Source organism: Ornithorhynchus anatinus, chromosome 1, assembly GCF_004115215.2.
Source record: "Ornithorhynchus anatinus isolate Pmale09 chromosome 1, mOrnAna1.pri.v4, whole genome shotgun sequence".
Taxonomy (NCBI): Eukaryota; Metazoa; Chordata; class Mammalia; order Monotremata; family Ornithorhynchidae; genus Ornithorhynchus; species Ornithorhynchus anatinus.
The window spans coordinates 874,644-900,884 of NC_041728.1; the positions used below are offsets into that span (position 1 = coordinate 874,644).

Sequence of the window (26,241 nt, forward strand, 5' to 3'; positions counted from 1 at the left end):
TCCTTCCTTCCCTTCTCCCTCCCCCCCACCGCCGCTCCCGGCAGCATCCGCCCCTCGGCTTCGGAGGGGGAACCGAGCCGGCGGACTCTCCTCCTTCCCGTCCCAATCCCCGCGGGCCCCGATCCTCCGCCCCCCCCCGAGCCCCACCCCGCGACCCCGCCTCCGCGGCCGGGGGGCCCGAGCCGTGGAGATCCGGCTCAGAGTCGTCTGGACGACGGGGAGCCGGGCCGGGGCCGACCGCGGCGGGCGGGACCGGTCTGGGGGGGAAGAGGCTGGGGCCGAAGAGCCGCGTCGAAATACGAACACCTGGGATCGGTTCGGGGTCGGGACCTTGTCCGGCGGCGGTCGCCGCGCCGGCTGTACGGGGCGGGCCGCGGCAGCGCTTCCGACGGGGCGGCGGCGGGGTTGGCCGCGCCTGGCTCTCTCCCGGCTTCTGGAAATTCTCTGCCGCTGGCCCGTGTGGCTGGCTTGGAGAGGCAGCGTGGCTCAGTGGCAAGAGCACGGGCCTGGGAGTCAGAGCTCCTGGGTTCTGATCCCGGCTCTGCCGTTACCAGCCGGGTGACTTTGGGCGAGTCGCTTCACTTCTCTGGGCCTCAGTTACCTCATCTGTAAAACGGGGATGAAGACCGTGAGCGTCGCGTGGGACGACCCGATGGCCCTGTATCTACCCCAGCGCTTAGAACAGCGCTCCGCACGTAGTAGGCGCTTAACAGATACCAGCGTGATTGTATCTGAGGTGCCTGGTACTGGGATGGGAGGGTGGGTCTCCTGCCCCGTCCGGCCCCGCCCCGCTCAGCCGGACAGAGTCCGGTGGCCTCTCCCGGAGGTAGGGCGCTGCCCTGAGCACTCGGGAGAGGATGGTAGTGTTAGTGTTCGTTCAGGAGTGTCTACTGAGCGCTCACCGTGTGCAGAGCACTGTACTAAGCGCTCGGAACGGAGGATCCGGCAACACGTGGAGACAGTCCCCGCCCGGTGACGGGCTCGCGGTCTAAGCCGGGGAGACGGACGGCGAAGCAGAATGGAACAAGAGAAGACAACGTCGCCAAGATAAGTAGCGTCAAGGAGATGTACACCTCGTTAACAAAATAAATGAGGTAATCGTAGAGAGGCAGCGTGGCTCAGTGGAAAGGGCACGGGATTGGGAGTCAGAGGGCATGGGTTCGAATCGCGGCTCTGCCACTTGTCAGCTGTGTGATTGTGGGCAAGGCACTTCGCTTCTCTGTGCCTCAGTTACCTCATCTGTAAACTGGGGATTAAAAGGACCACCTACTTACCCTGTATACCCCAGCGCTTAGAGCAGTGCTCTGCACATAGTAAGCGCTTAATAAATACCAACATTATTATTATTAGAAGCAACATATACAGACGAGCACGGTGCCGAGGGGAGGGGAATGGGGAAGAGCAGCGTGGGAGAGGGGAGGGGGGGCGGGGGGGGGCTCAGTCTGGGCAGGCCTCCCGGAGGAGGCGAGCTAGACACGGTCCCTGCCCTCGAGAAGCTCGCAGGCCCGGAGCAGGGACAGGCGGTAATTGTAAACCAGTAATGGGGGCGGGAGGGAGGTCACGGGCGGATCAGGTAAGGGGCACGACTACCCGTGAGGATGAGATGGCTGCCTGACTGAACTGTACCGATGGATCGTGCGTGTGCGGAGAAGGGCTGAGCTGAGAGGCGCACACCCAGGCGCACGCAGACACACGCAAGTCCCAAGGGTGACCGGGTCGGCGAGGCTTGGGGGTTGACCGCTGATCAGCAAAGACTTCCCGGAGGAGGTGGGGTTTCAGGCAGCCTGGAAGATGAGGAGAGGGAGGGGGTCCTGGGCGGGGGGGATTGGCGTGAACAAGAAGCCAGATGCGGGACAGCCGTGAGCCCGGTACGTTTAGGTGAGCTTGGGAGGATTGTTTTTTCAGCGGTGTTGGTTAAGGGCCTACTACGTGCCGCGCCCTGTACGAAACCCGGGGGTAGGTCCAAGCTTATCGGGTTGGACCCGGGTCCTGTTCTCCATGGGGCTCCCGGCCTTAATCCCAATTTGCAGATGAGGTAACTGAGGGACAGAGAGGTTACGCGGCTTCCCCGAGGTCACCCAGCAGACTGGTGGCGCTGAGCGCCACTTGCGGCTCTGGGTGCGGAGTGGGTGAAGAGACGGACGGAGCCGGAGGAGGGGTTCCGGCCGTCAGGAGATGGTCTCTGATGCAGAGGGAAATGGAAGCCATTGGAGTCTTGGGGAGGAGGGAGCGGAGTGGAGAGAGACGGGCCCGGCAGCGTTGAGGAAGGGTGATCCGGGCCGAAGCCTGCGAGAGGGGAGGCTGGAGGCGGGGAGACCAGTGAGGAGGCCGACACGGGAGACAGCCGGTCAGTCGTGTCCATAAAGGAGCACTTACCGCGTGCGGAGCGCCGTATTAAACACCTGTAGAGTTCGGTCTGACAATATAGCAGACGCGTTGCCTGCCCACAGTGAGCTTACAGTCCAGAGGCCCATCGTCCCATCTCGGCCCCCCGCCTCGCCCTGCCCCGTCCCTGGCCCGGGGGTCCTGGGAGGAGCGGGCCGCTCTGGCGGCTCTGCTGGTCTCTTGGGGCGAGAGGGTGTGAGCCTTTCCACCTCCTCCCTCTCCTCCTTCCTCGTCCGAGGCCGGCGAGAGGGTTCGGGCCTGCCGCTGGGGTGGGGAGCCCGTTTAGCGTACCCCATTTCCCTCGGCTTCAGCCGGTCATTTGAAAGGATGGTATCGATTGAGCGCGCACTGTGTACGGAGCTCTGAATCAAGTGCGAGGGGGCGTGGTTTGGTAGACACGCTCCCCGTCCCAGGCGCTTACAGTCTAGCGGGGGCTTGCCTCCGATCCCCGCCGCTGCCCACCGGTGTCGAGTCCCAGGGTCTCCGCCGGGAAGCGGCCGTGGTCCGCCGCTCAGCGGTGGCGCTCGGGGAAGGGCAGGCCCTTTCTCACCGTAAGATCCTAGATGATAACGTTGGTATTCGTTAAGCGCTTATTATGTGCAGAGCACCGTTCCAAGCGCTGGGTTCCACAGGGAAATCAGGTTGTCCCACGTGAGGCTCGCAGTCTTAATCCCCATTTTACAGATGAGGTAACTGAGGCGCAGAGGAGCGAAGCGACTTGCCCACGGTCACGCGGCTGACGAGTAGATTCGAACCCACGCCCTCTGCCTCCCAAGCCCGGGCTCTTTCCGCTGGAGCCCCGCTGCTGACACACGTCCCCATGTTCAAGAGGAGATTTGCGGAACTGAGTCTGGTCCTGGTTTCTCCGGAGAAGAAGGTTTTGAGCCCGTGGCCTCCGTAGGTGCTCTACATGACTGGATTTGGTTCTTTTGTGTGTTTCAGCGTCATCCAGGATAAGTTCTGTGGCATCGTTAACATCTCCGTGGAGGGCCTGCATGACGTCATGACCGAAGATCCCGAAACAAGAACTTACAAAGAGTAAGCGGCCGCCCACCGTCCTCCCTCTTCCCCTCCCCCGGTGTGGTCCCCCCCCCCCCCCCCCAGTGGGTGTCCACTGGGCACCAGCGCCCTACTCCTGGAGGAGCTACTTCTCTTCCAGCCGTCTGAGGCCTAAGGGGGATGTCTGCCGAGTTTCTCTAGAGCCTCGGTCTCTAAACGGAGTAAGACGGGCCTCAGGAACCGCGCGGCTCTAGGAAGGAGGGGTTCGTCTGTGTCGTCGGACAAAATGGTATTGGTCTATTTGGTCACCGAGAAGATTGATTTCTAGATCCTTGCCGTCCTGAATTCCATTACCGTGAAACGAGTGGGTTTGTATGTTGGAAAACAGGGTCGCGTGAAGGCAGGCGTAAACGGAATCCGATCCTGTGGCTGCCCCTTTTCCTTCTAGTTCACCGGACCGAGCGTTCCCTGACTGGGATGGGGTGTGAGGGGGGTGGAGGGAGTCGGTCAGTCTCTTGTATTTATCGAGCTCTTACTGTACTCTGCGCTTGGGAGAGGACAACAGACACCTTCCCCGCCCACGAGCTTCCATCTAGAGAGGGAGGCTGCCCCCAGGACAAGGAGCCACGGGGCCCGTGGTCCCGGCAGCCTGCAGGCCCGTGCTCACGCTGAAGGAGGGCGGCTAGGGTGTCTCTGGCTCCTGGATCTCCCCCTCTTCGGCCTGAGAGGGGAGTGATTGTAGTCCTGCCTGTACCCAGCTCTTGCCATTCCCCAAAGAGCCGGGGGAAAGGCTCCAGGGTCGCTCAGTCCCGTTAGCCATCTCGTCCCAGCCCCGGGGTGGGGGGGTGGGGTGGGGGGAGCGTGAAAGTGAGACGTCCCCCCTTTTCACCCCGGGACGGGGCGCAACAGGCCCCCCCGGATCCCGGTCACGCGATCCGGGCAGCGGCGTGGAGTACGGATCGAAGAGAAACCAGTCACCGGGCTGGTCCCCTCTGGTTGGGGCTCAGGAGAGCCATCCCTCTAGACTGTAAGCTCCTTGTGGGCAGGAAACGTGTCCCATGTCCAGATCTGTTGCATTGTTCTGGCCCAGGCACATAGTACAGTCCTCCGCTCATAGTAAGTGCTCAATAGATACCACCGGGGGAACACTTGGGTAGGAACTGGGGCCTGTGGATGAGACCCAGTAGCCACCCCGTCATGGGTCCCGAGGAAACCGGACCTGGGTTCTCGGGCGGGGTTAATCGGACACCCAGTCAAGCCTCAAGGAAAGAGAGGCCCGGTGGACCAGTGCCTGGGGCCCTGGCCTTTGACCCCTTAGCACTTGGTGAGGGCTTCGCCCTCTGTCCCCAGACAGCCGAATGACGGTAATAGGAGCCACCGAAAGCATTAATCCTTCCCATTTCAATCAGTCGGTGGATCAGTCGAACAGTCGTATTTACTGAGCACCTACTGTGTGCGCAGTACAATAGTTGGTAGTCACAGTCCTTGCTCACAAGGAGCTTATAGTCTAGAGGAGAGGGAGACAGACATTAATAGAAATAAATTATGGCTATGTACAGAAGTGCTCGGAGGCCACGGGTAGGGTGAATAAAGAGTGCAAATCCACGTGCGGGGGCAAGGCAGAAGGGAGTGGGAGAAGAAGAAATTGGTCCTCGAAAGAAACCAAAACGGTCAAGGTTGTGATTTCTGTTGTTAAATAACGCTGCCTGCAACCGAGCCAAGGCGTCTGACTCCAGGAACGCCCTTTCCAGGAACACCCTTTGCCAAACAGGAAGTCACAGCGAGCGTGTGAGTTCCAAGCGGGTGTTTCGGCCAGGTTGGAGTTACCGCGGTGTGGCGAGGACCGACCCGCTCGGCTACGGTGGTTACCGCCGCCTGGAGGGATGATCTCTGTTGCATTTACACTAGAGAGCTGCTTTCAGCATCAGTCGCTCATTCGATCGTATTTATTGAGCGCTTACTGAGTGCAAAGCACTGTACTAAGCGCTCGGGAGAGTACACTATAACGACACAGGCATTCCTGCCCGCAGTGAGCTCACGCTCAGACATTCATATCTATAAATGAATAGGAAGTCGATAAATTAGAGATACGTGCGTATGTGCTGTGGGGATGGGAGGGAAGACGAATGGAGGAGCAAGTAAGAGCGACGCGGAAGGGAGCGGGAGAAGAGGGGAGGAGGCTTTAGTCGGGGAAGGCCGAGCCGGACGTGTGCCCCAAGGCCATTCCTTCCGCCCCCGCACCCTGCACGGCAGGTACGGCGCTCTGTGGTCGCAGGATGGCCAGCTGCTCCCGGGACTGGAATGGAACGGAGGGGGCCGAGCCAGAGTCGGACCAGGAGGGCACAGCCGTCCCTGGAGGCCGAGGCCGGGGGCGGGGAAGGTTATGAGCCTCCGGGCCTCCCTCGTTAGCGAGTGTGTCTGTCGGGGGGAGCTTCCTCCGAGTCCCGGATGCCCCAGGACGCGTCAACGACCACGTTCTGTCCTCCTCAGCTGCATGCTCATGTCCCCCTGCGAGGAGCCCAAAGCCAGTGAGGAGGAGGAGGAGGAACCGCCCACGGAGCAGGACAAGCGCAAGAAGAGGGTGAGTGGCCGGCGGGCGGCTTCTCCCGGATCGTGGTCGGTCTGCGCCGGCGGGCTCGGGAGGGGGCGGACGGGGGGTCGGGGGCTAGCCGCGCTCCGCTGGTCTTCAACTGGTCCGAGAGGAGGCCGCGAGGGCCGAAAGCCGCGGGGGCGGGGGCTCGCGGGGTAGCAGGACACCCGACCTCTCAGCCGCCCGTCGGCTGCGCTGGGCCGCGGCGAGGTGGGTGGTCTCTCTGACTCTCCGGGAGGTTTCCAGAGCAGCCGCATGTGGCCGGGCAGCTCCAGGGCGGGTGATGTGGGGGACCCGGTGGAGTCCGAGGACCCGGCGGCATCCGCGGCGGCCGGGCAGAGGGCCCGGGGCCGCTCCCCGCGCTTCTCTCCCGGTGGCCGCGTGGCAGGGGTCGAGCCCGCTGGGCCACCCTGGGGCCCGAAGCCGCACCGGGATCCCGGGAGCGTCCGGGTGCCGCCGCTCCTTGGCAGCCGACTCGGCCGGACTCTGGCCGGGGTCCCGCGGGCAGTGCCGGGTGACGAGATGCCTGACCGAAGGCGGCTCTCCGGGCGGGCGCCTTTCTGGTTCAAGATGGCAGCGGTGAGGATGGTACGTTTGACCTCCTGTGGAGTTTCCTCAGCGGTCTCTGTGTTGAGAAAGAGGCGGTGAGCGTGCCTGGGCCGGATTTCTCCGGCACGCCCGCCGGTGTCCGCGGGTACGCTGCGTGAGCTGTCAGGGCCCAGTGATTTTCTGGTTTCCTGGCTCTGGGTGCCAGTTGGACAGGGGCCGTGTCTTGGCCCTTCGGAAAGTTCTGAACATTTTGAAGGGCCTCCAATTCAATAGCGCTGAAGGCGTGTGGAGGAGAAAGTTGAACTGTTGACATCCCTGCAGGAGTCCCTCCTTGTCCGACGTGAGACTAGAGCCGACTGTGCTTTTCTGGTACATGGCATTGGACTCTGGTGGTCAGCATTGCCCCGGAGCTGTTTATCCTGCGACCCCTGAGTGCTCTACCGCGGTGGAGGACCAGGGGGAAGGGAGAGAAGCCCCGCTCCAATCAGTCAATCAATCCTATTTTTTTAATAGTATTCGTTAAGCGCTTACTTCTGTGCCAGGCACTGTAAGCGCTGGGGTAGATACAAGCCGATCGGGTGGGACACAGTCCGTGTCCCGTGTGGGGCTCACAGTCGTGTTCCCGTTTTACAGATGAGGGAACTGAGGCACAGAGAAGTTAAGTGACTTACGGCCACACAGCGGATATGTGACGGAGCTGGTGTCAGAACCCAGGGCTTTCTGACTTCCAGGCCACGCTGCTCTTTCTAGGCCATGCCGCTTCGCTGTCGAGCGCTTGCCGGGTGCAGAGCGCCGTACTGAGAGCTCAGCAAAGCACAACACGGGAGAATTGGTAGACGCGATCCCTGCCCGCAAGGAGCTTACGGTCTACTGTGACCGTACCGTCCCAGCGTCCCCCGCTTGCGACCCCGGCCACCCCGGTGATGGAAGTGGAGAGGTTGGCGCTCCGTCACGCGGATCCACGGAACCCACTCGTCGGCCACGGCCGGAGCGGGGGCGATTTGCAGATCAACCCGAACCCTCTGTGGCCATTAAGATGTTAAAAAAAAAAAAAAAAAAAAAAGAACACAGTCTCATTTCATTTGGGGGGGGGGTTTAATCCTGATTTTTAAACATGATTCGGGGGGGTAGGAAGGTAGGGCAGGGAGCATCGTATAACGGAAAGGACGGAGGGCCGGGGATCAGAAGCCCCAGGTTCTAGGTCTAGTTCTAGGCCATCGGCTTGCTGTGTGACCTCAGGCAAGCTACTTAACCTCCCAGGGCCTCGGTTTCATATTCATTCATTCATTCAATAGTATTTATTGAGCGCTTACTATGTGCAGAACACTGTACTAAGCGCTTGGAATGGACAAGCCGGCAACAGATAGAGACGGTCCCTGCCGTTTGACGGGCGCACGGTCTGATGGGGGGAGACGGACAGACAAAAACAATGGCAATAAATAAATAAATAATAAATAAATAAATGTGTAAAGCGAGGATGCCAGTACCCTCCCAGCGAGGTTGTGAGGACAAAATGAGATGATTGACGGGAAGGCGCTTTGGCAGAATGAAAATCCCGGCCAGATTCAAGCTGTTTTTAAGGCATCAGATCTGGCTCAGTCGGGTCAGAGTCGCCCGGATCCGGGCCCTGGTCTTAGACCGAGGAAATCCAACTGCCACCCCATCTGTCTTTCTGATTGCGCCGCATCTCCCCCATTGCACCCCCTTAGCCCCCGTCGTGTCCTTCCTACCCCCCGGCCAAGCCCCTTCTGCCCCCAACTCTCCTAAATGATTCCCCAGAGCCCAGCGCCGCCCAGCGGCTACCTATCCAGCTCAACAGCCCCGCTACCGTTGACGTGGCTTGCGCGGACATGATCGCCCTTGTTTGGAAATAAAATCGCCATCCGTCGGATCCGGTCGGATCCGGTCCGGCCGCCTGCTTTCTCCTGCCCCTCAGCCCCGGTGACTTCTCCCGGGATCCGGGTCCAACGGCTGCTTGGATCTTTGCAGCCGCGAGTAAGCGGGGCAGGAGTCCCAGTAAGCGGTGGCCCCGGTGAAGAATCGTGAACCCTGGCCGTTCTGCCCCGTCCCGCCCCCGGCTTCCTCAGACGCTCCTCCGTTTCCTCAGCCCGGGGACTCGACTGTCGGCGGCGCGGACCCGTCCAGCCGAGGGCGCCTGAGCCTCCCCGGGGAGCTGCCCGGCGGGCCCCCGGCTTCCGTTCGGCCCGGCGCCTAGCATTTGGTTCTGCTCCCAGTGCGGCGGGTAGATGGTGCAGAACGGCGGCAGCCCGCCCCCTCCCTCACTCCGCCCTCCCCCGTCACACATCTCCGGTCGGTCTCGCGGCATCCTCCCGGGAGAGGCCGACGGGCCCGAGAGGTGCGGGGGCTGGGCCACGGTCACGTGGCGGGTCGGCGGCGGAGCCTACGCTAGGGGCCCTGGCTCTGTACGGACTCAACCGTTCTGGCCTGTTCAGGGACGGCGGGACCGGGACACTCAGGCCGTTCCGCTCCCCGACAACACCGAGGAGGGGCGCCGAGGCCGGGTTCCGCGGCCGACCCGTGCCGGGTCGCCTCCTGACCCGACAGGGTGGCCGCCTCGCTCGCTTTACTCGGGCGTCCTGCCGAGCGGTCGCCCGGTTCCGTGTACGAAATGGGCGCCTGCTACATCCCGACCACGTCCGCCGCCACTTAGTCCGTCGGGGGGCTCCCCCGGGCGTTCGCACGGCCCCGGGGGGGTGGGTCCCGACGGCACCCCCGCCGTCGAAAGGCGGGGACGGAGTGGACGCGGCCCCTTCCCCCGCGGAGGGCTGCCGGCTCGGGGGCTCAAAGCTGCTTCCTTGATCCCGGGGCCTTTTTGAAGGCCCGTCTCCTCCAAGAGGCCTTCTCAGACTGAGCCCCACTTTTCCTCGTCTCCCGCTCCCTTCTGCGTCACCCTAGTCGGCTCCCTTTGCTCTCCCCCCGGCCTGCCCGGCCCCACGCCGCTTACGTATATATATCTGAGATTTTATTTATTTGTATTGATGTCTTTCTCCCCGCCCCAGACCGTGAGCTCACTGTGGGCAGGGACCGTCACTGCTTAGTGTTGTATCGTTCTTTCCCGGGAGCTTAGAACGGTGCTCTGCACACAGTAAGCGCTTAATCAATGTGATGGAATGAATGAATCCACCCTCTAGGGCAAAGGGTTACGCTTTTCTTCAAATTATTCTTGCTCACGGTTTGGGGCCGTGACCCGCGGAGGACGTCGGTTCCCTCTCCCCCCCCCCCCCCCCCCCCCCCCACCAGCCCCCCAGCCGCAGTTCAGGATGGAATTGGGTTCCGGGCTCTGGGCCTCAGTGGCCTGAGTGGATTTGATTGAGGCCGGCTAGGTGGACGGACGGAGACAGACGGATGGCTGGCCCCTTTATATAGGTTGAAAGGCATAAACGAGCTGCGTCGTGTTCGTCTCCTTGAGGAGGCGTGTGTACATTATGTACGGTTCTTTCAATAAGAATATTGTAGTGATTCGAGCGGTAATTCTATCCACGGTGTCACTCTTCCCAGGTGACACGTTCAGTAATAGAAGCATTTTTTTCCAATCTTCCCAAAGGTGCCTTTCGCTGTCATTTCAAAGTAAAAATAAAACGGCAGCAGCCCCGCGTAGCGGGAAGTCATAAATTACTCTTTAAAACAGAGCATCCGCTCCGCAAGGAGTTTTTGCACCTATTCAATTAAAAAGGAGGTGAAGAGAGTGCCGAGAGATTTAGCAGAATGCGGAATCAGCCCGCCGGCTGTCATTTTGGCCTTAAAATGTGCAGCCAAAGCCATTGCGCCGTGCCACTCACGCTTTTAAAAACTAATTAGCCAGAAAAGACTCTCCTGTAGGATAAGGAGGCCATCGCGGGTTTCCCCCCTTGCGAAAATCACGGCAGGGAGACACAGCGGCGGAGAGAGCACGAAAGGCCGTCTCTGGATGGTTTTGCGAGTCGACTGGGTGAGCACGGTTCGAAGCTGGCCGTGGTTGAGCCGGGGCGGCCACCCCACCGAGATGCCCCCGGGCCCGCCGGCAGGTGGGATCGGTGGCGGGTGGCGGGGACTGGTCCCGGGACTCTGGGTGTCAGCGGCCCCGAGCCTGCCGCGTGGCCCGGGCTCTGAGGCGCCCGGAGCCGGGGCCCCGGCTCCACTCCGCTCCTCCGGGACACAGGGCCTCCCCCGCCCCGCCCCACGCCGCTGGGCTTACACGAAAGGAGAGGGGGCAGCCACCGCTTTATCGCCTAGCTGCCCCTCTGCCCACAGGGAGGCACCCCCCAAGAGTGGGTGCGGGGCCCCGAGGGCCGGAACGGTGGCCACGGTAGCGGCCGGCCGGCATTGGTCCCCCCGTCTGGGAAGGGGATGGGGCGGAAGCTCCCCATGCCGCAGATTTCAGCTCCCGCTGGCATCTGAGCCCTGGGAAGGCGAGGGAAGGTGGGGAGAGAGGAGTTGTCCAGCCGCCGGTGCTTGGGTGGGAGCCGAGCCCTCGGGACACACGGGTGCCGTTGGGACGCCGGAGGGGGGTCGCTGCAGCTCCAGAAGCCGGCCAGGGGGCGGGGAGGCTGCCCCGGTGGCTTCCCGTCTCTTCGTGGAGCGGTGGAAGTAATGCTAAGGGTACGTACTGAGCATTTGCGGCGTGGCTCAGTGGAAAGAGCACGGGCTTAGGAGTCAGAGGTCATGGGTTCTAATCCCGGCTCCGCCACTTGGCAGCTGTGTGACTTTGGGCCAGTCACTTGACTTCTCGGTGCCTCAGTTACCTCATCTGTAAATTGGGGATTAAGACTGTGAGCCTCAAGTGGGACAACCTGGTCACCCTGTATCTACCCCAGCTCTTAGAACAGTGCTTGGCACATAGCGCTAAACAAATACCAACATTATTATTATTATTATTATTATTATTTGGGAAGGAAAAAATGAGCTCCTGGGATGGTGCTATGGCAGGGCCCGGCGGAGATGGGCTGAGCGTCCTGGCTCCTCTGGTCGGATCGGCCAGGGCCCCTTCCTTTCCGTCCCACGCCTGCGCCCCGTTACTCCCCTCCCTCACAGCTCCCCTGTAGTTCCCATCCCTCTCCCCACGTTCCCTCCTGCTTCTTTTCCTTCCCCTGCCTGCCCCACACCCCCACTGCTCCCAACCCTCCCCTCCTGCTGCCCCCACGTGTCCAGGCTGCCCATCCCCGATCCCCTTTCTCCCCGAGGCCCCCGTCAGAGGCCGGCCGCAATCCCCCTCCAGTCGTAACTCAGACCAAGCAGAGGAAACCTGTCAGCTGTGTGACCGTGGGCAAGTCGGTTAACTTCTCTGTGCCTCAGTTCCCTCATTTGTAAAATGGGGATTGATGTGAGCCTCACGTGGGACAACCTGATTACCCTGTATCTACCCCAGCGCTTAGAACAGTGCTGTGCACATACTAAGCGCTTAACAAATACCAACATGAAAGAGACCGCGATTCCCATCTTTGGAATTTTTCCGTTTCGGACCTTCCAATAGTCAAAAGCTACCCTCGGTGCAATACCGCTAACCTTTGTTGTGGAAAGAAAATTCTATACTGTATTTTTGCTCTCTGAAGGAAAAGAAGTCTTCGTCGGACACAGCTTGGGGTCTCTGTGTCTGGACCACTGGCCCTGGTGCCCTAGAAGGGCGGCGGCTTGGGGGACACGAGTCCGTGGGACAGGGCGTTACCGCCAAGGCCCAAACGTCATTTCGGGATGAGCTTTTCCTACCGTGCATCAGCTTGGCAGAGAGACAGCCTCCCCGCTCCCCCGGCCCACCTCGCCGAGGGAGCCTCGGGCTGCCAGGTGGCTCCTGGGGAAGGTCGGCTTATGCCACCTCTCTCAGGCCAAGAGGGGTGCGATTTCCTTTCCGTAAGGGAAATAGAGGACTCGGGGTGTCGGGGGCCACCCGGCACAGCGGAGAGGAGGGAAACGTGAAATGAGTAAGTTCCCCGCGGCTCCCCGGCGATGGGCTTTTTGGAAACCCAGCCCTCCCTGACCGCTTCCCCGGAGAGAGGAGAGTTGGCGTTCCCCCGCCCCTCGCTCTCGGCTCGTCCGTGAGCGTTCTGACGGCGCTCCCCTTTAATGAGGAAGCGACTCCGGGCAGGTGGAATGCCCCGGGACGAAGTATGGCGGCGGTCCTCTTCGGCGGCAGACGAACCTCTCTTTAATCCAGCGACGTAGAAAGCTCCCCGCCGGATTTTATTAAGCGATAAGGCGGCGCGCGCTTTCCGTGTCCATCGATATTGCCTGAGTTGTTGTGCCTTTGTGAAGGAAGCTGCCATCATAGTGGTAATTGAACTGGCGAGGATCCACTGTGGCAGGGGAGAGGCGGTGTCAGAACCGCGCCAGAGACAGTGCAGCCTAGCGGATACGGATCGATTGATGGGTCGATCCGATTGACAGGGAATGGGGGGACCCGGCTGCTAGTTCCGACTCTGCCCCCGGCCTGCTGGGTGACCTTGGGGAGGGTTTCTTAACCTCTCTGGGCTTCGGTTGCCTGCTCTGGGAGACGGGAATGGGATCCCTGTCCTCCCTCCCTCCCTCCTCCTCAGCCTCCTCCCCCCAGTGTCTGAGATGATTGTCTCACCTGTACCCCCAGGTTGGGCACAGCGGCGGAGCCCCCATCGCGAGGGTTGGACGAGACGGCCGATCCGTCACACTCTGAGTGCATTTAGTACTTTAGTTTTTCCCGAAGCACTTTCACGTCACTTGCTCATTTTGGGAGGAAGGGAGAAGCAAGGAATAGTGTCCCCAATTGAACGGATGGGGAAACGGAGGCCCAGAGAGGCTAAGTGACTCCCCCGAAGTCACCCACCAGGCCAGTGGCCGAGCTGGGGTTAGACCCCGGCTTTTTGGGCCGGCGCCATCCGTGCCCTTTCCCCTGGACTGCTGCCGCTGGGAGGGAGGCCGAGCAGCTGCCTTCCCCATCCCCTCCTGGTAGACCAGGAGGAGCTGGCCCCCTGTTGAGGAGGAGAGCGTGTGTTGGATGGAAGACAGCGCCCTGCTGCAGCCGAGAGCTCACAGGGAACAACCCCTCCTTCCTGTCGTGGATGCCCGTCGTTTGCCCGCTTGGAGGCAGGGGGTTACCAGACGAGCTCGAGGTCCCGCCAAGCGACCGGATCGCATTGGTTTCGCAATACGGAATCTACTCTGGCGTTGATTTTACTTTCCCCGCTGGCGCATCTGATGCCAGTGATCCGGTGGCCCCCACCCGCCCCTGCGCTTTTAGCCCAGGGCAGACTGCAGCGAGGCCCTGGTTACAGCTGTTCACCCTCCCCCTCCTGCCCAGGCCTAGGCTGGGTAGCCCAGAGTGTTGTAGGGGGGATGGGGAGAGGGCGGGGGTTAACGGAGCGCGCCGAGGCTGTTTGGTGTCCTCTGGAAGGTCCGGTTCCGGGTCCGAGCCCGTGCTGAAAAGCCCAGTGGCAGCGCCTAGGTTTCAGCTGCCCCGGGGCACTTAGTAGGCCTCCAGATAAAGGTCCCGGGACCCGGTCGTATCGTCGGCAGGCGGGCTGCAGGCTCGGCCCGGTTTCCCTTTCCGGTCGGCTCGTTGGTACCGGTACCGGGCCGGAATTTAAGCACGCAAGGCGTCGTCCAAATGTGGGGTCTTTAACACAGACTTCACAGAGCTGTTTGCGTGGGGCTCCTAATTCACAAATGGCCGGGAGGAGGTGACAAGTGGAAATCATCCTTGGTTAAGGATCTTAATCTTCCAGATCGGCCAGGGTGGAATGGATGTTAAAGGCAGGGCGCTTAGCCTATTAGCCACCCATTCTCTCCTATTACTCTTAGACTGTATCTCTGAGGACTCGGGTCATGAAAACCCTTCAGAATCTTTTGAGGCGACTATTCTGTGAACCGAGAATCCAGAAATCGCAGGGACCTCTTGCTTTCACGTGTGGCCGATCAGATCAGATTGAGAAGCGGCGTGGCTCAGTGGAAAGAGCACGGGCTTTGGAGTCAGGGCTCATGAGTTCGAATCCCGGCTCTGCCACTTGTCGGCTGTGTGACTGTGGGCGAGTCACTTCACTTCTCTGGGCCTCAGTTCCCTCATCTGTAAAATGGGGATTAAGACTGTGAGCCCCACGTGGGACAACCCGATTCCCCTATGTCTACCCCAGCGCTTAGAACAGTGCTCGGCACATAGTAAGCGCTTAACAAATGCCAACATTATTAGATCGTCCTGTAGCTGTCCCAGGGTTTAGCAGTGGCTGTAGATCAGAGGAACGCCGGCGGAAACGGAATATACTGGTAACGCTCATTTAGTGGGAACAGTACTAATAGGCAGCAGCAGCAGCACTTAAAGGAGCCCCTCCTGGGGGCATCGCATTGTACTAAGCACTGGGGAAATGCCACACAAAGAAGTGACACGCTCCTGGCTGACCCTCTGAATCAGTCGATCAATCATTGGTATTATTGGGAGAGGCGGGCATAAATATCTTCACAGACCGGTCCATTGTACAACCAAATAACATCTCTCCCTAAGTGCAGAGGGAGAAGGGGGTTAAGCGAGAGCTTTAGCACTAGAGTTGACCGATGGGGTTTGCGGGATTTGGGGTGCTGAGAATTCACACGTGAGCCTTGCCGGAGGAGGAGGGGTCTTCGGGGGAGCCGGGGTGCGGGAAGGAACTCGACTAGGGGGAGAGCCAAGGGTGTCTCTCGGAGCAGGGGGCACACCTTGGCTTTCGGAGGCGGCCGAGAGGCTGAGGAGGATCCGGACCTTGGACTCGGCTCTTAGCGGGTCGTTTTTGGCCTCCGAGAATCTGCTCTCGGGTGAGCGAGAAGATCGAAAGCCTGACTGCGAGGGAGCGAGGAACGAAGGCCGTGAGCGGACCTCAACCGTGCGCTGCCAAGACTTCGGCGGGGAGAGAGTGCAGTAACCGGAGGGGACCGTGAGATCAACAGAAGCCTCTTTCGGGCCGGGGGAGACTTGAACGTGTTCGAAGGCACGGGGAGGGGAGGGAGCCGTCGGGGGTTGAAGCAGAGAAAGGCCGGTGAGATTGAGGACGGAGGAGCGGAACGAGTTGTTTTTAGAGGTGAGGGGGGCGGGTTGAGAGAGCGGGTTGAGAGAGCTTGCTTTTGGGAAGCTGCAGGGAGGCAGGAGGAAGGCTTCTGTCTGTAAGCGTCTCCAAGTCTCCGCCAGCGGCGGGTCCGATCTGGGCCGGCAGCGACAGCGCCGAGACAACTCAGGCGAAGACGGGAAAGGCCGCGGTGAAAACCGCCGCGGGCTCTGCCGGATGGGCGGAACGGTCGCCGGCACTGGGACACCGCGTCGGGAGGGCCCGGCGGCTCGTCGGGAAACCAGTGGTCCGTGAAATGAAGTGGCAGAGGATGCCAGAGGCTCTCGGCGGGTCCTCCCGGCCGGGCAGGGAGCACAGCTGTCCGTCGCCGACGGTCCTTTCCTCCCCGGTCGACGGAGCACGGGAGCGGGGCCGTGTCCCCGAAACCACAAAGAATTAGTTTTCCTGAAAAAGGCAAAGGCACCTGAGCAGTGAGTCGTGGCCCAGTGTGAAGGCATAGATATCAGTGCACACCTGCACAGTGGCCTCGGGCCTGAGCCTTCCCGGGAGAGTTTGAACCCTCTCCCAGCTATGCCCGGGGGACTCCGCCCCGGAGACCCTGAGCTCTCTGGATGAGGGTGTGTCGTCTTGGGGAGCGGGGGGAGGGTGGGCCACGACGTGGGGCCAATTCAGAAACTCTGGGTTCACCCACTCCCTTAGTATGCACTGGGCACCCACCACGGGAGGCTAGCGGCAACTGGCCCCGTCCCCTCTGCCCAGAGCCCGCTCATCTCCGGACCCGTGACGGTTTCCGGGGAATACATCCCGGAATGCCTGGATTGTGCCGGGGAAAGCGGTATTGCCTCGGGAGTGAAGTTAGGGGGAGCGTCCTGAGCTTTTCCCACGCTTAGCGTCCGGCTGAAGCCGGGACCACCGGGGTGGGGCGAGGAGGGCACGTACCGGTGTCCCCTGCCTGTCTTGGGGCAACAACTAGAGTGTCGCCTGGACCTGCGGGGCCACCGGACTCTAAGTTCCCCGTGGCCGGGGATCGTGTCTCCTAACTCTGTCGTACTCGCCTAGCATTCAGTACTCCCATCTTCCCACGTGTTATCGATGAATGAATGAACACCAGAAACCACCCCACTGATAATGGCTGGGTGGGGGAGCCAGCAGCAGTCAGTCAGCTGTGTTTATTGAGCGCTTACGGTTTGCAGAGCACTGTACTGAGCGCCTAAGAGAGTATAATGTAACCGTATAATGGACACATTCCCTGCCGCAACGAGCTTACAGTCTAGAGAGGGAGACGGTTACTAATATAGATAAATACAATTAAGGACATGTACGTAAGTGCTGTGGGGCTGAGAGGGGGGATGAGTAAAGGGAGCGAATCAGGGTAATGCAGAATGGAACGAGCACTAGCAATGCTGACCACTAGGTGCTATGCATCACGCTAAGCACTTGGGCAGCACAGCATGCAGAATAGGTTCCCTGCCCACAAGGAACTTACAGGCTAATGGGAGAAACCCCAAAGCATTTACAGAGTAATCAGGATGCATCACTGAATAGTCAGTTGAATAAATGAAAGCACCTTAGCCCTGGACCTGGGCCGATGTGGCCCGGGGAAGGTTTGATGGAGGAGGGTGGGCCTTCGGGAAGGTCTGTCAGAATTGGGGGCGGCCGGGGAAGGGAGCAGGTAGATAATACTGATAATTTTGGTGTTTGTTTAGCATTTACTCTGTGCCAGGCACAGTAATAAATTCATTCATTCAATAAATGTACATCGCCTCGATTCTATTTAGTTGCCATTGTGTTTACGAGATGTTCTTCCCTTTGACTCCGTTTATCGCCATCGTTCTCGTCCGTCCGTCTCCCCCGATTAGACCGTGAGCCCGTCAAACGGCAGGGACCCGTCTCTATCTGTTGCCGACTTGTTCATTCCAAGCGGTAGCTCTGCACATAGTAAGCGCTCAATAAATACTATTGAATGGATGAATGAATGCATAGTATTTGTGGAGCGAAATGCCGGGGTGGATACAAGAAATCGGGTTGGACACAGTCTCCTTGTCCCAGATGGGGCTCACAGTCTCAATCCCCATTTTACAGATGAGGAAACTGAGGCAGAGAGGTGTAAAGTGACTTGCCCGAAGTCACACAGCAGACAAGTGGCGGAGCCGGGATTAGAACCCACGACCTCCTGACTCCCAAGCCCGGGCTCTATCCACTCTGCCGTGCCCCGCTTCTCTAAATAGAGGGGCAAGTTGGCAAAGGGAGCACTTGCCGCCCATCGTGAGGAGTTTATGCCTGATGCGAAGGGAGACGGGAAGCCAGTGGAGGGTTAATTCATTCATTCAATAGTATTTATTGAGCGCTTACTATGTGCAGAGCACTGTACTAAGCGCTTGGGATGAACAAGTCAGCAACAGATAGAGACAGTCCCTGCCGTTTGGGTTGGGAAGAGCGGAGAACTGTGGGCCGAGCAGCGTTTCAAAAAGATGATTTGTGTGAGGGCAATTACGACTTCCGCACTTGGGCACCATCTAAGCAGTTAATGAGGTATGTAGGATGCGGACAAAAGCACTGCCTCACAAACTTATCACCTTATCCTTCTTCCTCCCGTCTGAGCGATGCGTCAGAAAGGTGCCCCGTGGAGCATAGGTGGGAGGTGGGAGAGGCCGGAGGTAGGTGATTAGCAAGGAAGCTGATAATCCATCAATCGATAGATCTTACTGTGTGCAGAGCACTTCACTAAGCACTTGGGAGAGTAACCGAATGGTTAAGACACATTCCCTGCCCACAAGCAAAGGTGTAGGGGGTGGATTTTGAGAGGAGGAGGGAGATCTCTTCCTGCGAAACTGCTGAGAATGCTGGGCGAGGCAAGGGGCAGGAGGAGGGAGGGACCGGAGAGGAACAGGGGAGATTTTAGGGAGGTCACGGCGGATGGTTTCAGGTAAAGTACGTGGCCCGGTCATGTCTGCTAACTGTCGTATTGTACTTTTCCCAAATTCTGAGTGTAGCATAATTACCGTTGAGATGGATGGGTGGGGGCGGGGTGGATAAGGTAGAGAGAAGGGAGATTCAATCAGGGAAGGCCTCCTGGAGAAGTTGGGAAGAGGAGTGGGATGCCAGTTGTCAAGGGAGAGGGACGGAGGGAGGAAGCGGGCAAGAGGACCGAAGCAAGGAGAGGCCGGGTTAGTTCCGCGTCGGTAGAACCGTGACTTGATAGCGTTTCCGGGAGGAAGGAAATCTCCAATGTCCAAGGTAGACGAGAGGTGGAGGAAGGTGAGAATGGAGAAAACCCTTGGGACTCGGCTACAAGGGCGTCAGCGCTGGCCACAGAGGGTGCCATCTCACTGGGGCCGAGGGGGCGACGGCCCCACGGCAGCCGATGGCGGCGAGTTGGCGGAGACGAAATGAAGGTAGCGGCCGTAGGCGACCCCGTTCCAGGAGCTCGATCGATCGACGGATGGTGTTTCCCGATCGCCGACTGAGTGCCGGGCCCCGTGCCGAGCCCCTGGCGGACACGGTCCCGGCCCACGAGGAGCTGATGGGTCGGGTTAGGAAAGGGAGCAGGAAGGTGGGGTGGTAGTCCCGGAGGAGGCGTGGAGGGAGAAAGGCCTGGCGGAGAGTTGGGTGAGAGGTGGAGAAGAGCAGAGAGGAGAGGAAGGAGGAGGAGAGGTGACGGCGTATAGATTTAGAAGCACAGGTGGAGTGGATTTAGAGCGGCCTACCTATTCCTGAGAAAACACTGGGAAGTAAGAGGAAGACAAGCAGGAGGGACTAGGAGAACGGACATTCGGGGGACGTGGGAAGTTTGCATCTGATTTTTCCAAGAAGGCTATCAGCAAGGGAGGGAGGTGGTGGGAGAAGAGGGGTCTACAGGAAAGAGTTAAAGATGTAGAAAAGTCGGTGGGGTCTGTGGGTGTGGGAGGCGAAGGGAGGTCCGAAAGAGCTATCGAGAGCCGGACTTTAGCTAGACCCGATGAATTTCTGCAGCGGAGGTGGATTCACTTCAGGTTGGGGAAGCAGACTGTGACGGTGATCCAGGGGTGGGGGTTGGTGGGGCCAGAGCACCAAGAAGGAAATAAGAAGGGTGAGGGGGGTGGATGGTGGAATCGAGCCAGCAGGCACTCCAGGAGGCGTCAGACGAGGGTTGCCAAAGTCGTGGCCGGGGGTGAAGATGATGGGCTGGGAGATGGCGGCGGGTCGGGTCCGAAGGGCTTGGTCCGAAAGGGGTAAATCCAAGTTGGGGAAAACTGAGAGATGGGGCGGTGGTTAGCCGAAGCGGGCGAAAGGTCAGCTGAGGCAAGGAGCCGAAGGAAGCAGGTGGCCGGGGAGCGGCAAGCTCATCGACACGGACGCTGAAATAACCCAGGATTGGAGAAGAAGGGAGAGGGCACAGGGAGGAGAGAAAAGCATCTAAATCACCCGGCCTAGCAGTGGTCGGGCCAGAAATGTGTAGCTCTACACTCATAATTATACAAAATTTAGGCCCCAACGTAGCCGCCCCGATTTCTGTAAAGGATCAGGCTTGTTTCATTCATTCATTCAGTAGTTTTTATTGAGCGCTTACTATGTGCAGAGCACTGTACTAAGCACTTGGAATGTACAGTTCGGCACCAGATAGAGACAATCCCTGCCCACTGACGGGCTCACGGTCTAATCGGGCGAGACAGACAGAAACAACAGCAGTAAATAGAATTAAGGGGATGTACATCTCATTAACAGAATAAATGGGGTAATAAAAATATATACGAATGAGCAGAAGAGCACAGTGCTGAGGGGAAGGGAGGGGGGGGAGGAGCAGAGGGAAGGGGGGAAAAGGGGGCTTAGCTGAGGGGAGGTGAAGCGGGGGGCAGAGAGGGAGCAGCGGGAAAAGGGGAAGCTCAGTCTGGGAAGGCCTCTCGGAGGAGGTGAGCTCTCAGTAGGGCTTTGAAGAGGGGCAGAGAGTTACTTTGGCGGAGGTGAGGAGGGAGGGCGTTCCGGGACGGCGGGAGGACGTGGCCCAGGGGTCGACGGCGGGATAGGCGAGAGTGGGGGACGGTGAGGAGGTGGGCGGCAGAGGAGTGGAGCCTACGGGATGGGCGGTAGAAAGAGGAGGGAGGAGAGGTGGGAGGGGGCAAGGTGATGGAGAGCCGTGAAGCCTCGAGTGAGAGGTTTTTGTTTCGTGAGGAGGTTGATAGGCAACCACTGGAGGTGTTTAAGAAGGGGAGTGACAGGCCCAGAGAGTTTCTGCAGGAAGATGAGCCGGACAGCGGAATGAAGAATAGACCGGAGCGGGGAGAGACAGGAGGAAGGGAGATCAGAGAGAAGGCTGACACGATAATCCAGCCGGGATATTAGGAGAGCCTGTATCAGTGAGATAGCCGTTTGGGTGGAGAGGAAAGGGCGGAGCTACCTGGCAACCGTCCCACGCTCAGGATTTGATGCATTTTCTTGCAAAGTCCAACTCGAGTTAGAGTTGGTAAATACGGAGAGTGGGGTCGATCGCTGAAGGCGGGTGCATCGTGGTCCTAGATGGGTTAATCTTCCATGTGTTTTCTCCCATAACTGTCAGGTCTAGTAGGCCGTTACCGCGGAGGCTCTGCTGTCTGGAGATGGCGGCATATCAGCATATCAAGATTTGCCCCATTTTGCACAGGCCCAGCACGGCTGATAGCCGCCTTCTGGGAGAAAGCTGGGCCCGGGACCTCACTCTGCCAGGGTGAAGTAGGGGTCCTACACTCGAAGATGCAGGAAAGGGTACACTCCCGGCCTTTCTGGACGCTGTTTGCTTCCTCGGGATTCAGCCACAGCTCTGTCCTCCCCACCGAGTCGGCTGCTCGCACACTCTCGGCCGGAGGCTGGTCCGTGCCAAGCGATGCCCTCACCCTCGAAGGGTTCCAGGCTTGGCCCGAGGTTCGACTCACCTGGGCATCACGGTCAGGGCCGGCTGGGAAAGCCCGGATCCGCCAAGCGGGTGTGGAGGTGCCGGCAGCGGGGCCTGCACTCGGGGGTCCCCCGGGAAGGGGAAGGGCTTCCCTCCGGGAGCCTGGGTTTCCGGCCGCCCCCCGCCGCGGGGTCCGGGTGGTCCCAGGCTCAGCAGCGGGTGCTGTGTCTTCGTCACTCACGTACCTGGACTCTGTGTGTTCTCTGTCTCCCACAGTTGGCCCTGAAGGACCCGGTCCACACCGTGTCGCTGCAGCAGTTCGTCTACGAGAAGCTCAAAGCCCAGCAGGAGCTACTGGGGGAGCTGGGCTTCCAGGCCCTCATGGAGACCGTGGACACGGAGATCGTCACCCAGCTGCAAGAGTTTCTGCAGGGCTTCTGAGGGCCGAGGCTCCCGCTGCCGTCCCTCCCGGGCCCGGCCCCCCCCCCCCCCCCCCCCCCCGGCCCGGCCCCTTCCTCGGTTTGCGGGAGCCGGCGGCGGAGCCAGAGAAACCTCGCGCTGTCAGGGAGACCGGGATGAGGAGACCACCCGGTTAGTTTTTTTCCAAAGCAAAGTCGAAGCGGTCAATGTAAAATGCCCCCATAGGGAGCGAATTTTCACAGCTGTTCCCCACGAGAGTGTAATTTCAGAGTCGAGGGAGGAGGCGGGGGCCCCGGGGGGTCCGAGTTTGGTGGAGGTGGACTTAGTTTTCTGTTAAGAAGAGAGAGTGAGAATTCATGCGATGATGAGTTTATTATCCCAGATTCACGATGGTTATGGTCTGGCATGTGTTTCTGCAGTCACAAGATGCCAATTTTGGCTGCTTCCCTTCCCCCTCCACCCCCACCCACCCTCCCTTAAGCGGATAAACAACCAGTGAGTCGCAACAGCGGAACGTCCCAAATCGGGACGCTTGCGTTCTGGTTGGTGCCGAGCTCCGGGGGTGGGAGGGGAGCGTTTCCCTCCGTTCCGTGCCAGACACTCTTACTGCTGGGGTCCTCGGCCAGATGCAGAGTGTAAGCCAGGTCAGGAAAGGAGGGAAACTTCTCATTTCATTTTCAGGAAACATGCTTAATCTTTAGATGGCCAGCACGGAGGCCGAGAGGGGGGGTAAGTCGCCCAGCACGGGGGCCCCGTGGACTCTCGGGACCGTCCGCCCAGCAGCTCTGGCAGCCTGTCAGCCTCCGAGCCGGGTGGGCGGACCAATGCCGGGGCGGGAGGGCGCTGGTCGGGCCTCAGGCTCTGCCTGGGAGACGCCTTCCCCCCTGGCCCCTCGGCGAGATAGACACGAGATACCAAAAACCAAGGACAAGCCTTATGTCCCCCTCCAGCCTTCTCCCCCCCCGCCCCCATCCCTGGTCCTCGGGAGCTTTTAGAAACTCTTCAGGAAACGAGAGTCATGTTGTCGGCATTTTCTTAGAAAAGTGTGGTGCGGTGTGGTGCTCTGAAGCCCAGGGGGGTCTGTGAGGATAGAGCTTGCCGGCCTCTGGGAAACTTTCCTGGAATCCAGCACAGCGGGGCCGGGCCGACCGGTCGACGGCCCCTCGCAGTTCCCACGCCCAGGTTGAGAGCGGAGCAGAGGTGTGCATTTCCTCCTTCCTCAGTTGGCTGACAGGCGTCACCACTTAGAAATCGGAGTCGCGCCATCACCTTCTCCGCTCACTGAAAGACTGAGAGCTTCGTACCTGAGAGTCTCCTCCATCTCCCAACGCGTTCACTCATCCAAGTGGAATATTTAAAATTTCAATTAAATTTTCAAAGGAATGGTTGTGAGTTATTCCTTCCACCGGGGTCAGCCGTTCCCAAATATACGTACTGTGAGTCTGTAATAGTTCGGAGACGGACTTTGGTCTTAGAGCTCGGTTTCCCTGATCTAGCCTTAGCGGGCAACGGTCCTGGAGTCATTTGGAGCCAAGCGTACTGGTTTCTAGGAAGGTGGTGGCATTTGGAACGGCGTGACCTGAGCCCCTTCGGCGTGCGACGCACAACGGACGCATCAAACACAGTCGCTGCCTCCGAGGAGTTGACGCTGTGGAGGATGCCTGAGAAACGTTTTTGTTGAGGTTTTGGAGAAAGATCCAGGTTTCAGTCTTTTAGATTGGTACAGAGGTGAAGACTATAACCTCCTCATCACCGCCAAAGTGACAGACAGGGCGCTTCCTGTAGGCAGGGCTCGTCTCACTCCCACACCCCTCCTTCGCCCATCCTCCCCTCCCCGCACCTTCCCCCGCCCAACTCACACCAACTCCCACCCCAACTCTCTCTTCCCATTCCTACCTAAAATTCTGGAACGGGGTCATCTATACCTGCTGCCTCCACATCTACACCGACTGGTTTTCAGCTTCTTCCCTGAAGCAGCGTGGCTCAGTGGAAAGAGCCCGGGCTTGGGAGTAGGAGGTCATGGGTTTGAATCCCGGCTCTGCCGCTTGTCAGCTGGGTGAGCCTCAGTTACCTCATCTGTAAAATGGGGATGAAGACTGAGCCTCACGTGGGACAGCCCGACTACCCTGTAAATCTACCCCAGCTCTTAGAACGGTGCTCTGCACATAGTAAGCGCTTAACAAATACCAACATTATTATTACTCCATCAGGGCTGTGCTTTTTGTGGTCATCAGGAGCCTCCTTCTAGCCAAATCCAAAGGGCTCTGCTCGAACTGAGAAGCCCTCCAACGCTCAGGTGCCTTTGACACCGTGGACCGTTCCCTCCTCTTCAAAACCCTATTGGTTTTGCCGACACCCCGTGAACCCTGTTCCCCTCTTCTCTGTCCGCTCCTTCTCACTCTCATTCGTCAGCTCCTCTTCTGGTAATAATAATTGCAGTATTTGATGAGCGCTTACTATGTGCCAAGCACTGTACTGAGCTCTGGGGTGGATACAAGCAAAGCGGGTTGGACACACTCCCTGTCCCACGTGGTGCTCACGGTCTCAGTCCCCATTTTACAGATGAGGGAACTGAGGCACAGAGAAGTTGTGACTTGTCGAAGGTCACGCAGTAGACAAGTGGCGGAGCCGGGATTAGAACCCGTAACCCGATTCCCAGGCCTGTGCTCTGTTCACTGTGCCACGCTGCTCTTCTGCCTCTCATCCACTTATTCATTCATTCATTCCATAGTATTTACTGAGCGCTTACTATGTGCAGAGCACTGTACTAAGTGCTCGGAATGGACAATCAGGCAACAGATAGAGACCATCCCTGCCCAATAATGGGATCACAGTCTGAGTGGGGGAGACCGACAAAAACAAGACAACATAATCACGATAAATGGAAACAAGGGGATGGACACCTCATTAAAAAAAAGGATAATAAAAATATATACAAATGAACACTGAGGGGAAGGGAGAGGTGGAGGAGCAGAGGGAAAGGGGGCTTAGCTGAGGGGAGGTGAAGGGGGGAAAGGGGAGGGAGCAGAGGGCGGTGGGGGAGCAGAGAAGGAGGAGAGGGAAAAGGGAAAGCTCAGTGTGGGAAGGCCTCTTGGAGGAGGTGAGCTCTCAGTAGGGCTTTGACGAGGGGAAGAGAGTTTGGCGGAGGTGAGGAGGGAGGGCGTTCCGGGACGGCGGGAAGACGTGGGCCAGAGGTCGAGGGCGGGACAGGTGTGAACGGGGTGGGTGTTCTGCAAGGCCCTGTTCTGAGTCCCCGGTTCTCACTCGCCGCACTCCCTCAGAGAACTAAGATGCTCCCACGGATCTCCCTCATTCCTTCTCCCTTTCTCCATCCCTACTCTGTTCCTCGGGGACTTCCAACGTCCACACGAATGTTCCCAACGACCATTCCGCTGCCCGCTCCCTCTCACAACGCCACCGATCTGCTCCACCTCTCCTCAGACGCTCACCGGCTCGGCCGCTCGCTCGCAATCTCCTATCTCAGCAACTCTGAAATCCCAATCTCCAACCACAACCCCCTGACCTCGTCTTCTCTCCTATACGCCGTTTCCTCACAAATCTACCCTGTTCCCCAACCCAGACCTCTGAGCTTCTGACCCCCTCCAATTTTCTGAAGTCATACCCAACCTACCTTCTCTGGACACACAAATCCACACCCTTACCACTGCCCCCCTCAATTTAACTCAATCTCCTCACTCCCCTGGGCCTCCTCCGATCTCGGACCACCAAACTACACCCCTGGATCACCTCCACGGTCTACTTCCTCTACTCTTGCGTACGAGCTGTGAAGCGCTACTGATGGGAATCCGTATATCAGGCCGACTTCGTCTATCTCAAATGATCCTCACCTGTACTACCTCTGCCCTCCTCTGCCCGGCAATATACTTCAGGCTTTTAACTCCCTCCACAAATCCCCTGCCCCCCGACCCCACCCCTTGCATCTCTTGCCCCTAATGACCTGGCCACGTACTTCCTCGGTAAAATCTCTCCGACGCCTCTCCAGTCCCTCCCTCCATCCGGCCCCCTTCTACTTTTCCATCCTTCTCGGCATTATCTCAGATAGAGATCTCCCACCTCCTCTCAAAATCTACCCCCCCTCCACCGGAGCCTCCGATCCCAACCCTTAGCTCGTCAAAGCAATTTCCCCCTCCCTCCCTCCCCGACCGCCGTCTTTAACCGTTCACTTTCCGACAACTCCTTCCCCACTGCTTTCAAGAACGCCCTTGCCACCCCTGTCCGAAAAAGCCCAACCTCCCTTGCTCCTTCCAATTATCGCCCCCAACTCCATTCTACAATTCCTCTCCAAATTCTTTGAGCAAGTTTTCTACACCCATTACCTCCACTTCCTCTCCAATTTTCTCTTCGACCCCCTCCAATCTGACTTCCACCTCCTCCACTCCAATGAAACGACCCTCTTTAAGGTCACCGACGACCTCCGTTTACCAAATCCGGTGGCCACT

The 26,241-nt window shown here is 59.1% G+C and overlaps 1 protein-coding gene across 3 annotated transcripts in view; it reads left to right on the plus strand.

Moving 5' to 3' along the window:
- Window positions 1-23,164, plus strand: part of IPO11 (importin 11) — a 142,864-nt gene extending 119,700 nt beyond the window's left edge. For all 3 annotated transcript variants that reach the window (XM_029058977.2, XM_039910339.1, XM_029058981.2), the window contains 3 exons: window positions 3,328-3,423; window positions 5,875-5,965; window positions 21,638-23,164. In XM_029058977.2, coding sequence (XP_028914810.1) covers window positions 3,328-3,423; window positions 5,875-5,965; window positions 21,638-21,802 — 352 coding nt within the window. In that variant the 3' untranslated portion in view covers window positions 21,803-23,164. The remainder of the gene's footprint in view (window positions 1-3,327; window positions 3,424-5,874; window positions 5,966-21,637) is intronic.
- Window positions 23,165-26,241: the final 3,077 nt, after the last annotated feature.